Source organism: Canis aureus, chromosome 17, assembly GCF_053574225.1.
Source record: "Canis aureus isolate CA01 chromosome 17, VMU_Caureus_v.1.0, whole genome shotgun sequence".
Classification (NCBI taxonomy): domain Eukaryota; kingdom Metazoa; phylum Chordata; class Mammalia; order Carnivora; family Canidae; genus Canis; species Canis aureus.
In genome coordinates this window covers 55,587,731-55,601,828 of record NC_135627.1, presented here as the reverse complement: position 1 = coordinate 55,601,828, position 14,098 = coordinate 55,587,731, and the positions used below count along the sequence as shown (strand labels likewise).

At 38.0% G+C, this 14,098-nt stretch overlaps 1 protein-coding gene and 1 pseudogene across 1 annotated transcript in view; both read right to left on the bottom strand.

Moving 5' to 3' along the window:
• The window catches only part of GTF2F2 (general transcription factor IIF subunit 2), a 147,071-nt gene that overhangs the window by 114,038 nt on the left and 18,935 nt on the right, over positions 1 to 14,098 (bottom strand). The window contains exons 3-4 of the mRNA XM_077855623.1: positions 5,434 to 5,452; positions 3,849 to 3,993 (exon numbers count right to left, since the gene is read on the bottom strand). Coding sequence (XP_077711749.1) covers positions 3,849 to 3,993; positions 5,434 to 5,452 — 164 coding nt within the window. The remainder of the gene's footprint in view (positions 1 to 3,848; positions 3,994 to 5,433; positions 5,453 to 14,098) is intronic.
• Positions 11,288 to 12,695, bottom strand: LOC144287571 (nucleophosmin pseudogene; annotated as a pseudogene).

Genomic DNA, 14,098 nt, shown 5'->3' with positions numbered 1-14,098 from the left:
GGGCCTCTCAAAAACCAGCAAAAGGTATATTAATAGAAGGAATAAAATTATTTAAACTCTTAACACATTAAACTCAAGTGAGGTTTTTTTTAGAAAAGATTTTATTTATTTATTCATCACACACACACACACACACACACACACACACACACACACACACAGGCAGAGACATAGGCAAAGGGAGAAGCAGGCTCCATGCAGGGAGTCCAACGCGGGACTCGATCCCGGGTCTCCAGGATCATACCCTGAGCCAAAGGCAGGCGGCAAACCGCTGAACCACCCAGGGATCCCTCAAGTGAGGTTTTAACTCTTCTTATAAAATTCTACATTTTATAGACATATAGACTATTTAAAAAAATGAAGAGCCTAGAAAAGCAAAGTTTTATAAGCTGGTACAGCTCTACACTTGAGGGAAAAACATAAAAATATTTAAGATAATTCTTGCCTTATGGGATCCCTGGGTGGCGCAGTGGTTTGGCGCCTGCCTTTGGCCCAGGGCACGATTCTGGAGACCCGGGATCGAATCCCACATCGGGCTCCCGGTGCATGGAGCCTGCTTCTCCCTCTGCCTGTGTCTCTGCCTCTCTCTCTCTGTGACTATCATAAATAAATAAAATAAAATTAAATTAAATTAAAAAAAAAATTCTTGCCTTATGTATATTTCAATGTAAAATAAATGGCTTTACTCACTATAAAATGGCTTAGTTAATCATACTTTGGCAGGTTCATTATCAACCAATACTACAGTGTGAACTATGAAGATTTTTTGGGTCACAGACCTGAGTCTCCAATGAAAGCTACAGTCTTGTCCCACAGAAAAGCATACATACATACAAATCTTTTTTAAATAGGCTCCACACCCAGTATGGAGCCCAATTCAGGGCTCAAACTTATAACCATGAAATCAAGACCTGAGCTGAGATCAAGAGCAGGACGCTCAACTGACTGAATCACCCAGGTGCCCCTATATCTAGCATTTTAAATATGTCATGCAGTTACAGAGCCCCTGCTATTAATGATTTCCTAGAGATTCAAGAAACCCAGGTATAGAACTGAGATCTTCAAGATCAGAAGTGGCAAATGACATAATGCTCCTCAGAAAAGGAAATAAATTGTTAATAACTCTACAGAACTTTTTTCTCATCATTGAGGCAATCAAGAAAACACTGAACATAAAAATCTCTGTTGTGGGACGCCTGGGTGGCTCAGTGGTTGAACGTCTGACTTTGGCTCAGGGCGTGATCCTGGAGTCCCAGGATCAAGTCCTACATCAGGCTCCCTGCAAGGAGCCTGCTTCTCCCTCTGCCTATGTCTCTGCTTCTCTGTGTGTCTCATGAATAAATAAATAAAATCTTAAAAAAAAAGAAAAAGAAAAAATCTGCTGCCTGAAGTACATCAAATGATATACACACAGAGCTAAAAATGCATACATATGCCTTAAAATACACTTGAAACCTAAAGTGTTTAAAAATAAGATCTAATACAGGGGCACCTGGCTGGCTCAGTTAGTAGAACATTGGGCCTGGAGCTTACTTAAAAAATACAGACACACAGATATATATCTTTTAAAATATCTAATATTAGTAATGGCTAACAGTTATTTGAGCATTTATTATGTAGAGTGCTGTTCTAAATGTTTGAAATAAATTCCTATTTATATATGAATGTTAATAATTATTATCCCATTTCGCAAATAAGGAAATTGAAGCACAGAAATATGCAAGGAGAGCCAAAGAACAATGACATGACACAGAAATGAGAGATTAAGAAGCAAAAAATTTCCTTACAGTATGCAACATCTAACAGCAACTTAGATCTGCATTTGTATTACCACAGTTCTACAAAGCAAGAACATATTGTCCAAACTTCAGAAGGATCACAATCTTGGTTCTCTTCCATATCCTTGCCAAGATAATCCTTATAATACCATATTCACTTTGGAGTACACTGTAACCAGAAATGTGAACACAAAATGTTCAAAAAAGAGCACAATACTAACTGAAGGATTTACAAGATTAAAAATGGAAGATTAATTTTGAGGATAACAAACTTTCTAAATCACTATCTCTTGTATAAGTAATAAATCATGCACTGAAAAAATTAGCAACTAAGTGAAATGTAAAAAAAACTGAAAATAGAGTACCTTTCTCTGCAAAAGGAGCTCAAACTTTGTTCTAAGCTCTACTTCCTATTTACTGTCTTGGTGCCATATGCCTCTTCTACTCCACGAACAACCACAGAAGTAGAGAAAACCTCACAGGTTCAATAGGTCTTAATAAATCTTACCAATCACAAGACAAATTACAGATTCCTTGGATGCACCTACGCCATGCCCTGCATAACATGACATACAATAAATATTTGTTGAATGGCTGAATATTCTCCAAGAGAAAATGCAGGTGTTTAACATTTTCTACCTCCTGTAATACTATATTACAAATTTTGTAGCATCAGAACAATCCAATAAAACAAAACTTTTACCTTAAACCACAAGATAGAAAAGTTATAATTTATCATTTTGCTGGGTTTTTTTTTTTTGAAGATTTATTTTAGAGAGAGAAAGCCCGTATGTGCACAGGGGCAGGGGCCAAGAGAGAGAAGCTCCCCACCCACAACTACCACTACCAATCCAGGGCTCAATCTCAGGACTCTGAGATCATGACCTGAGCTGAAATCAAAAGTCTGATGCTAAAAAAAAAAAAAAGTCTGATGCTCAACCAACTGAGCCACAGAAGCACCTCTATAATTTACCATTTTGTTTCATACTATGTCCAAGGGGGAAAAAAAGACGAATTTTTTTAGATTAGTTTATGCAGTTACTGGTAATTCAAGACACCACAAAAGATTTATCTGAACACTATCTTTTTTTTTTAAACAGTAACATTCTACATACTATAATTTCTTACACCTTTTCTTTATACAAACAGTAAACTTTTTAAATTAGATATGAGAAATTAGCTCCATTAAAATGAGCTGCCCTGCTACGTTAATAGTAATATTCTAATTCAGGTAAGGTTAAAATCAAACAACAATGAAAATAAACATATATGTATGCTGCAAAAAATCTCTCTCTGTATTTAATTCACAAACTTAAATACCTGCTCCTGATTTATTGAACTGGTAAAATATATGAGAGAAAATACACAAAATTTACAAACTATATATATACATATATATATATATTTTAAAGATTTATTTATTTATGATAGACATAGAGAGAGAGAGGGGCAGAGACACAGGCAGAGGGAGAAGCAGGCTCCATGCACCGGGAGCCCGACGTGGGATTCGATCCCTGGTCTCCAGGATCGTGCCCTGGGCCAAAGGCAGGCGCCAAACCGCTGCGCCACCCAGGGATCCCCTACAAACTATATTTAACAGAGTTTCTTGGAAGTCAAAACATACAGTTCATCTCTCTGCACTAAAAAGGCCCTTAGTATTGAAATCTACAAAAGCAAATATTCAGACTAAAATATTCCCTAATATTAAGCAGTATTTTTCTTAAACACAACTTATAGTTGCTGAATATCAATTTACCAAAACAGGCAAGTATGACCCTATCTTGGCAAAACTCAGAATACTGTTTCTTCAACATCCTAGAAGACAGCTTGATGCACCATGCTTTTCCATCTGCTTTGTTCTATTTCTTCATGCCCCAAATGGAAACTAAACCCTTCGAGTAACAGCCAAAATTTCATTAATCACAGGAAATAGGTAGCATGACATGAATAATAGAGGCAGACAGAACAACAGATAGAGTAGCCTTGGGAATGACCTCAAAGTGTACGTTGAGACAGAAAATCTATACAACACATACAGGAATCACATTACATAATTCTATTCCCACTTACCTGATGAGCTCTCAGTAAAGACTGTTAATGTCTGTCCTCCAACACTTTGTAAGACAAACGGATGTTCTCTAGGAGTGCTAACCGAAGCTGGTTTTCCACCAATATCGTGAATATTTGCAAGATCTTCATTCAAAGTAAATGACACCTGATAGACACATTAACAAGAGCTTATTACAAGAGACTTATGTATTCAAAGTATCTTTCACAGAAATTCTCATTATAAATCAAATACTTTTTTTAAAATGTGAATCTTCATTTCTAGTCATTTATTAAACATTTCTCTAAAACTTTATCAAACAATCCTACTTAGTCATAAAAAGAGAATCTAGAAAAAAAAGAGAGAGAGAGAGAGAGAGAGAGAGAGAGAATCTAGGAGAGCCTGCGTGGCAGAGTCAGTTAAGCATTCAACTCTTGGTTTTGGCTCAGGTCATGATCTCAGGGTTGTAAGATCAAGCCCAACATCAGGTTCTTTGCTCAGAGTAGAGTCTGCTTAAGATTCTCTCTGCTTCCCCCCACCCCCAAATAAAAAAAATAAATCTTAAAAAAAGAGAATCTATTCCCATTTATCAGAATAACAGGGCGAATCTACCATTATAAAGATGGGTGACAGCTTTCAAACTTTTTCTCTGGTTTATGGTTAAAGAAATTGTTTCCAAAACAGGAATAATTTTTCCCCCCTAAGGTCTGTGAATTCAAGGGATGTCTTGTTACGTTTGTATCCTTATAAATATATATACTTAAACACATATTTAAATATAAATAAATATATAGCAAAGTGCCTGGCACATAGAAGGAAAACAGTATTTGCTGAATGAGTGAATATTTTAAGAGTATAAAGAAAGCAATTGCACTTAAAGGGGGGGAGCAAGCTATTTATTAAGAAAGCTTAAACACTCCAATAAGCAAAGGATATATTTCTTTTTTAGGTTTCAATGACTACTGTAGGAGTACATGGTGCTGTTTCATTTTCGAATATTTTAACAAATACAACTAAATATTTACAAAGATAATGCAATATTGAGACTTAGAATAAAAACACATAGTAGATATTCTTTCAAAACGATTTTTTACTATATACCAGATCCCCAAGGGAAGATCACACTTTACATCAAAAGATTTATGAACATAAAATAATAATCTCCCAACTGCACAGGAAAGATTAAGAAGCATTTGTTAAACATTTCTCTACTATGTGATTAAGTACTACAATTATGTCCTGGACTTAATGAATCAAAACCTAAAGCCCTGAAAAATCCAGTCCAAATGCCTTTGCCACACTGAAATAATGTTGAAGTATTACTGTAGCAATAGTAAGCCTCACAGTCTTACTGTCCGTCCCCCCTCATCCCCCCCAGAGAGGGGACAGTTTAGGTCATGGCAGAAAAATGCTAAGAATGAACAACTAGAAAGGAGTCCATTCATTCACACAAAAGTAGCATTTATGCTGTTTTGTGTCCCACACTATCAGCCACCAGTTTGATGTGGAGTTTTCCAGTATGCAAACACCAACTTCCCTTTACTATTACTAATACGTAGCAAAATGATCTCATGTTTTTAAATAAAATAATCATAGAAATAATCTTACCTCAGTCCTTCCTTGATTCCTACAAAAGAAAAGAAAAATTTTATTTAGATTTCATGTTTTCTTCAAATGTACACTAAGAACTAAAAGAAGTAACACTACATCACATTTACATAAAATATAACATTTACATAGATCAACTAATATTTACCCTTGGCTCTCTGCAACTAACCTACTTGTAATCATATAGTAAAAACAAAAGTTACATTAATCCCATATGTATATTATGAGGAGTTTGTATTACAATGGTCCTAATACTTAAACCAAGTAATAACCTCATTACAATTCTTATCTTTATGTCTACAGCCTAAATAATAGTCTAAAGCTTAAAAACGTATTATGTATCTACTATAAGCAAAGTACTGAGTGTAAGATCTCCATTGTCAGCCAGAAGATATAAAAACTACATCCATAACCGTAAGAGATACATTTTAATTAATGTTTAATTAAGAGAGCCCCAATGTGCCAGGATCAGATAGGAAGACACTACTTCTTCCATTTTAAGAGAGGAAGAATGGGGACAACTGGGTGGCTTAGCAGTTGTGCAACTGCCTTGGGCTTAGGGCGTGATCCCAGTCCAAGAATCAAGTCCCACATTGGGCTCCCTGCGAGGAGCCTCCTTCTCCTTCTGTCTGTATCTCTGCCTCTTTCTGTGTGTCTCTCATGAATAAATGAGTGAAAGCTTTAAAAAAAAAAAAAAAAAAGAGTCGAAGAATGTCTTAAGAGAGAAAGCCTGATCTAAGCCTTTTTTTTTTTTTTAAGAGTATTTATTTGGACGCCTGGGTGGCTCAGCAGATGAGCCTCTGCCTTCAGCTCAGGCCATGATCCTGGGGTTCTGGGATTGAGTCCCACATCAGACTCCCCACAGGGACTCTGCTTCTCCCTCTGCCTGTGTCTCTGCCTCTCTGCCTCTCATGAATAAATAAATATTTAAAAATACATTTTTTTATTTATTAGAGAGAGAGAGAGAGAGAGAGAGGAGAAAGCATAAGCCAGGGAGGGGCAGAGAGAGAGGGAGAAGCAGACCCCCTATTGAACAGGGAGCCTGACGCAGGGCTGGATACCAAGACCCCGAGATCATGACCTGAGCTGAAGGCAGACGCTTAACCAACTGAACCACACAGGCACTCCCTGAGCTAAGTTTTGAAAGGTACTGGGATTTCAATAACCTGAGATAGGAATATATTATTAGAAATTACCAACTGAGCAAAGCCACTAAGAGTCTGATAATGAAAATGTAGTCACATTTGGCTGGGAGAATACAAACTAAGGAATAGGGGGAGATAAACTCAGAAGGAGAACTGAGGCTAGATCATGGAATATTTTAAATATCATAGTACAGAGATACTTTATTTCTCAAGTAATGGAGGGCCCCAAGTATCATTTGAACAAAAGAATAAAGTACAAAATATGCTCCTAAAAACATGCACCAGAACATATATATAAAATGAAAATGAAGACCAGTTAGAAAACTACTGTTTCTCCATAACACCAGCCTGAGTTCCAACCTGCCTTCATTCAGGGGCTCAACCACTCATTCTGACATTAAGCGTCTACTCTACAACCATTAGACATTCTACTCTACAACCATTAGACATGGTGCCAAGTGCATGGTACAGTATGAACACAGGCCTTTTTTTTTTTTTTAACACAGGTCTTTATCCTCAAAAAGGTCCCAGTTTAATGAAAAAAGAGCTAATCTATAAACAACATAAACAGGATAACTATGACAGGGGTACAGCATACTGTCACGAAAACACAGATGAGAAAGCTAGCAAGAGATGAACTGAATTGAGGGATGAGGAAAACAACATGGAGGCATTACAGGTTAAGAGAATCCAGTTAAACACAGAAATGATCTAGCACATTCTTTAGAGCATCAGTGAATGGTAGTAAGGAGTCAAGTGGTAAAGAGCCCCTTAGGCCACTAAGGAGTCCAGAATTTTAAACAGGTTTGTTTACTGCAGGACTTCTCAGTCTTTTTCACATGTTAAAGTGCAATGTTGACCCTCCTTTTGTTGGGGAAGTATCTAGAACAGAAGTGAAAAAAAAATCCGAAAATTTCATATAAAAATCTGCATTTCCAGCCTCTCTCAAAAGACTGGAAGATTTGGCAGCAATGCCCTTCTCCACTCCCCAATTCAGCATGACAACAATCCCTTTGACATGCACAGATGGGCAGTGAATTCACTGCAATCCCTTCCCTATCACTCCTGGATCTGGATTCTTAGAAGGATTTAATTTAGCTACCTTTCAGACATAGGTGCTGCAGTCAAAACAAAGGCAAAGATGCAGAGAAGGCATTTGCAGAATGTTTACTGAATTGGAATAAGGCTTAATGCAAAAACTCACATAAAACGTAATGAAGGCTTGAACCAGGTAATGACAGCTTGGAAGGAGGAGTGTGTGGCAGTTGTATCTGAGATGTCAGAACTGATAGAGGAGGAAATGACTGGAAGTAGGCAGCAAGGGGAAAGGACTGATTAAAGATCATGCTGACATTTCCAGTCTAGGGGACTAGAAAATCACCCAGATCCAATTAGGGAACACAGGAGGGGATGACAACTTTATTTTCATATATTTATTTATAACATCATCTTGGCTGGAATGATAAGAGACTGATGAACACTGGATGAGTTCATTTTCCAGAATAAAAACTAGTCTTTAAAGACTTGTGACTTATTTTAAAAGGATTACATATCCTTTTGCCTTAGTATATAAATGTATAAAGCATACATGACCTTTTGTTGTTCAATATTACCAATAAAATATATCCTCTTCATGATGATCTGTGGTTAAAATTATAAACATCAACTACTGTAAAACACAGTAATATCTTCAGAAATAAATGAAGCAAACATGTATCCCATCCTTTCACTGAATGCTTCATAACATTGTGAATTAGTTTCTCCTTCATTACTCTGTCCATTTCTCAATACCCCGCAGCTATTTCTTTAGACTCCAGCCTCATTCCTCTTGTCTTTCTAAAAAACTAGTCATTTGTCAGGGTGCCTGGCTGGCCCAGTGAAGTCTGCCTTCAGCTCAGCTCATGATCCCCAGAGTTCTGGGATCAAGCCCCACAATGGGCTCTTTGCTCAGCAAGGGGCCTGCTTCTCCCTCTCCCTCTGCTCCCCTCCTCCATGTTCTCTCTGTCTCTGTCTCTCTCAAATAAACAAAAACCTTTTTTAAAAAATCATTTGTCTTTCCTTTTTGTTATTTTTGAATATTTCTTAGATTTGACACCAATGGGAGGAGACTTATCACTAATCGCCAATAAAACACCTTTTTCCTAAGTAAGAAAATCAACCAAATAATACCAAGTCTCTAACTGTGCTCCAGGATTTTAAAAATTTATTTAAATTCAATTTAATTAACATATACTGTATTATTAGTTTCAGAGGTAGAATTCAGATTCATTAGTTGCATATAATACCTAGGGCTATCTTCACGTGCCCTCATTATTTTTTTAAGTTTCTTTTTTTTAATAGATTTTATTTATTTATTCATGAGAGACACAGAATGAGAGAGGCAGAGACATAGGCAGAAAGAGAAGCAGGCTCCATGCAGGGAGCCTGATGTGGGACTTGATCCCAGGACTCCAGGATCATGCCCTGGGCCGAAGGCAGGCACTTAACCACTGAACCCCTTTAGGCGTCCCTATTTTTTTTTTTTTAAGTTTTACTTATTTAAGTAATCTCTATACCCAACGTGGGGCTCAAACTCACGAACCTGAAGATCAAGAGTCACATATTCTTCCAACTGAGCCAGCCTAGGAATCCCTGGGTTTTTGAGTTTTGTCTTGTTTTTAATTCCTAATCATACATTGCCACCCTGCCCCCCGTATTTTTTTTTTAAGGTTTATTTATTTATTTATTCATGAGAGACACAGAAAGAGAGGCAGAGACACAGGCAGAGAGAGAAGCAGACTCCCTGCAGGGAGACTGATGCAGGACTCTCAATTCCAGGATCCTGGGATCACAACAGGAGCCAAAAGCAGTTGCTTAACCATTGAGCCACCCAGGTGCCCCCATATATCCCATTCTTGAACAATTCACCTCAAAAACCATTAGATGAAGCCAAGCAAAGTACGTATCTGCAGACTGAATTGAGAAGGGTAAGCCTAGCCCAAATGGGATGGAAAGCAAGTATCTAGGGCAGAAGGGGCAGCCTAGTGTCAGAGCCCAGGAGATTAAGGAGGATAAGGAGAGCATCCCCACAAAGGAATGGCTCAACAAGTAGTGTGTCAGAACCTAGCAGGGTCAGGACTTCCACATGGGAAGAAAACCTAAGACATGTTGTCTGAGTCCTGGAGGGGGAAGTAGGCATGCCTATGAGGATAGGAGGGGATGACAGTGCTGAGGAGAGCATCCCTGTGGAGGCCTACAAAGGTAGCAGCTTAATGGGGGATGTTATAGCCCAAGCCAGGTGAGGAGGGCATTCATACACTGGTGGGGAAAAAAGGGTTTCTAAACAAGTAAGAACAAAGGTCTAAACAAATAAGTCAATATATATTAAATATAACAGGAACCAGGTTCATTTTCAGAAAAGAGGTACAAACATGAAAAGGGAGAAAACTGGAAACATTCAGTGATATTGAACTAGAATTAGATATTGGTTTAAGTTCATTATTTCCAACATATATAAATATACAAATTAACATAATTTAAAGGTGTATTTAAAGGTGTATATGTGCATATACTCCCTAATTCTGTCCCCTAAAAGGGTCTGGGAGCAGCAATGAGCACTTGTGGTATCCAGATCTTAGTTTCTAAATATCATTCTCCTCTAGAAAGAACTAGGACTCTACGGAAAAATGCCTGACTTCAGACTTAGACAGAAACAAGATGAGTCTAAACCATTTTTCTCTGACAAAAAGTAAGCGCTCAAAGAATGATCAAGACATGTCAGAAGGCTACAGGACTTAGACTACTGAACTGTATGTACACTGAAGAAAGGGTTAAGGTGGTAAATTTTATATGTATTTTTTACTACAATAAAGAAAAAAGGGGGCATGGGAACCATCTTAGGAGGAGTCCAATTTGAACATCAGAATAAATAATAATAGTAACAAATTGTGACCCATTAACTAAAATTGGAATACGTGAATTCATACCAACATAGATACATAATGTGAGAAATGGAATATTTACATAGTCTCAAAGTACAACCTAAGAGAATACTTATTACTAAGGGGAAAAGAGTAATTTACAGTGAAAAAGCATAGAAGACTCTCCTTAATCAAGTGATCAAAGTTACCACTACCAGTATTAGGACAAAATGAAAACATGCAAACCTTGCTAGAACCCAGCTTCACCTTCATTGATATTCTTGCCAAAGATGCCTGACTCCTATCTAATCATGAAGAAATATCAAACTCAAATTTTACAAAATAATGGAGTGTTGATACCTATAGAGTATACAATTCAAAGAAAGACTTCTAAATGTTCTAGATTTAAGGAAACTTAGAGACCTGACATCAGAACACAATTCAAGATTATGGACTGGATCCTTTTGCTAAAAAACACTACGGAGACAAATGGCAAACTCTGAATAAAGTCTAAAGATTAGGTAGTAGTATTTGATGTTAATCCACTGACTTGGAGGGGTGTGCTGTGATTATGTAGGAAAATATCCTTTTTCGGAGATCCCTGGATGGCTCAGCAGTTTAGCACCTGCCTTCAGCCCGGGGCGTGATCCTGGAGACCCAGGATCGAGTCCCACATCAGGCTCCCTGCATGGAGCCTGCTTCTCCTTCTGCCTATGTCTCTACCTCTCTCTCTCTCTCTCTCTGTCACTCATGAATAAATAAATAAAATCTTAAAAAAAAAAAAGAAAAAGGAAAATATCCTTTTTGTAGTTAAAAAAAAAAAAAGTCCTTTATATTGTTCTAACCTTCTGTAGGTTGAAACTGTTTTATTTTTTAATCTTTTTTTTTACTTTATTAAAATACTGAGTTTATTTCACATGAATATTTTTGTCTCCCCACCATTTCCATTTGTCTGACCACCACTACTACTATGTCCTATCATAAAGATTCCATACATACTTAAAACCAAGCAAAGTGTGGAGTTCCATCTTTAAAAACTAAACAGGCATTTTGGACAACACATTCTTGGCAATGGAACCTGGACAACATTTATCAGACACGGTAAGGAAAGTTCTCACTCTGCATTATAAAAAGGACAGCCAGATATCAACTGTTACAGAAATGAAATAAGATGGAAAATTTTAACAAACTCTTTAAACTATTTTCTTAAAGAGACTTCCTCCACTGCCAGAGATCTTGAATAGCCTCTCGGTCAGTCATCCGGAAGCAATTCTTCACATAATTGATGAACGTGGCTTCCACTTTGGAAGAGAACCACCTTTTTCTATACTTGCTTCCATTTTTCCTTTAATGTCTTCTACAGAACTAGGTCCTTTCAGTGTTTTGGGAGTCTTTTCCTGTTCTTTGAAAGATTCTTGACCTTTTGATCTTGGTGTTGATGGTTTTGAGTCTTTTCCATGCTGGTTTGATTTTTTGTGCATTTTTGGCTGGAGTATCTCGTATAGATTTCTTTACTGGAGCCTTTTCTTCAGTTTCCTCATCATCAGAATCATCATCATCATCTTCATCAACATCTTCATCAGCAGCAAGTTTTACTTTTTTCTAACACTTCCAGGGGCAGAACGCTTTCCAGATATACTAAGAAGTTTCACATCCTCTTCTTCTTCAACTTCTGACTCTGCATCTTCCTCCACAGCTACTAAGTGCTGTCCACTAATATGCACAGGCCCGGAACCACATTTCAACCGAAAGACCACAGATGGTGTTATTTCAAAGCCCCCAAAGGACACTGTCAGCTGACATTTTCAAAGTTGGCAGTGTGACTTTAATTGGACTGCCTTCATAAGTCATTGCCTCTGCTTCAACAATGTGCAATTCATCCTTTGCACCCAAACTGACCATTCTTAAAGATAATTGGTGCTCATTTTCATCACTATCCACCTTAAAGTGGTAATCTTTGTCAGCCTTTAGTTCACAACCAAAAAGATAGTCTGGGGCTGCAGGGGGGCTCATGTCCATGTCCATCGAATCTTCCATGGGGTGGTGACACACACTTAGGTGGGAGAGAAGGCAGACAGAGATACACGACTACTGTTCCATGGGACAGCCACGCAGGACGGAATCACACCAGGGTTGAAACTGTTCTAAAATAAAAGTATCAGGACGCCTGAGTAGCTCACTTGGTTAAGTGTCTGTCTTTGGCTCAGGTCATGATCTTGGGCTCCTGGGATGGAGACCCACTCGGGCTCCCTGGTCAGTGAGGAGGCTGCTTCTCCCTCTCCCTCTGCTACCCCCTGCTTGTGCGCCCTCTCTCCCTCAAATAAATAGATACATTAAAATATTTTAAAATAAAAAAAGTATTCAATAATTCCAAATATGTCGTTATTTCACTAATCCCTAAGGATTTGAGAATATTGCTAATTTTTCTCTATAACAATGCTGAAATGAATATCCTCAATATTTGCATCACTAACTTACTACTTCCACGAGATAAGTTCTATGAAGATGCTGGGTCAAGAGCATGAACATGTTATTAATATTTTGAGCCTTCTCATCATCGCAGTCCCACTCTACTGGAAGTGTTTTCTGTGTCTTTCTAAAAGGGCAGCACCAAGAACTGAACAAACTGCATTGCCAGCAAACTGGCAGAGAAAACAGTGGGATTATTATTCCACTTTTTTCTGAGTAGTAATGTATGTGTGAGTACATGCGAGTGCGTCATAGATGTATATGTATGTACACATATATATGTTGCCAGGCTGGTCTTCAGAAAGTTTGCACTGATTTAAATTCAATAGCAGTTCTCTGCTCCTCCCCCTTCAGCAGACAGCCACATCTTCTGGTGCAGTGTCACCCGCATCCCTGAGACACGATGGTGAAGGTCAGAGTGGACGAATTTGGCCGTATCGGGCGCCTCGTCACCACAGCTATTTTTAACTCTGCCAAAGTGGATACTGTCACCATCAATGACCCCTTCATTGACTTCAACTACACGCAGTACATGTTCCAGTAGGATTCCACCCACAGCAAAATCCATGGCACAGTCAAGGCTGAGAACAGGAATCTTGTCATCAGTGGGAAGTCCATCTCCATCTTCCAGGAGGAGCAAGACCCCACCAACATAAAATGGGGTAATGCTTGTGCTGAGTATGTTGTAGAGTTCTCTGTGTCTCTCATGAATAAATAAATAAAATATTAAAACAAAAAAGTATACTGTACCCAGCCTAAATAAATAAAATAAACCCAATAGTGTAAGACTGCTCTAAATTTAGTCAATTTAAAATTTTTTTAATTTTTTAATTTTTTAATTTTTATTTTTTTATAATAGTCACAGAGAGAGAGAGAGAGAGACAGAGACAGAGACACAGGCAGAGGGAGAAGCAGGCTCCATGCACCGGGAGCCCGACGTGGGACTTGATCCCGGGTCTCCAGGATCGCGCCCTGGGCCAAAGGCAGGTACCAAACCGCTGCGCCACCCAGGGATCCCCAATTTAGTCAATTTTATAACATAAAAATTTTATCTCATTTTTTGTTTGCATATTTTTTATGACCTTGAATGTTACGTATGTTTAGAAATAAAGCTAGAAAAAATTTTTTACAGATTTAAAAAAAAAAAAAAAA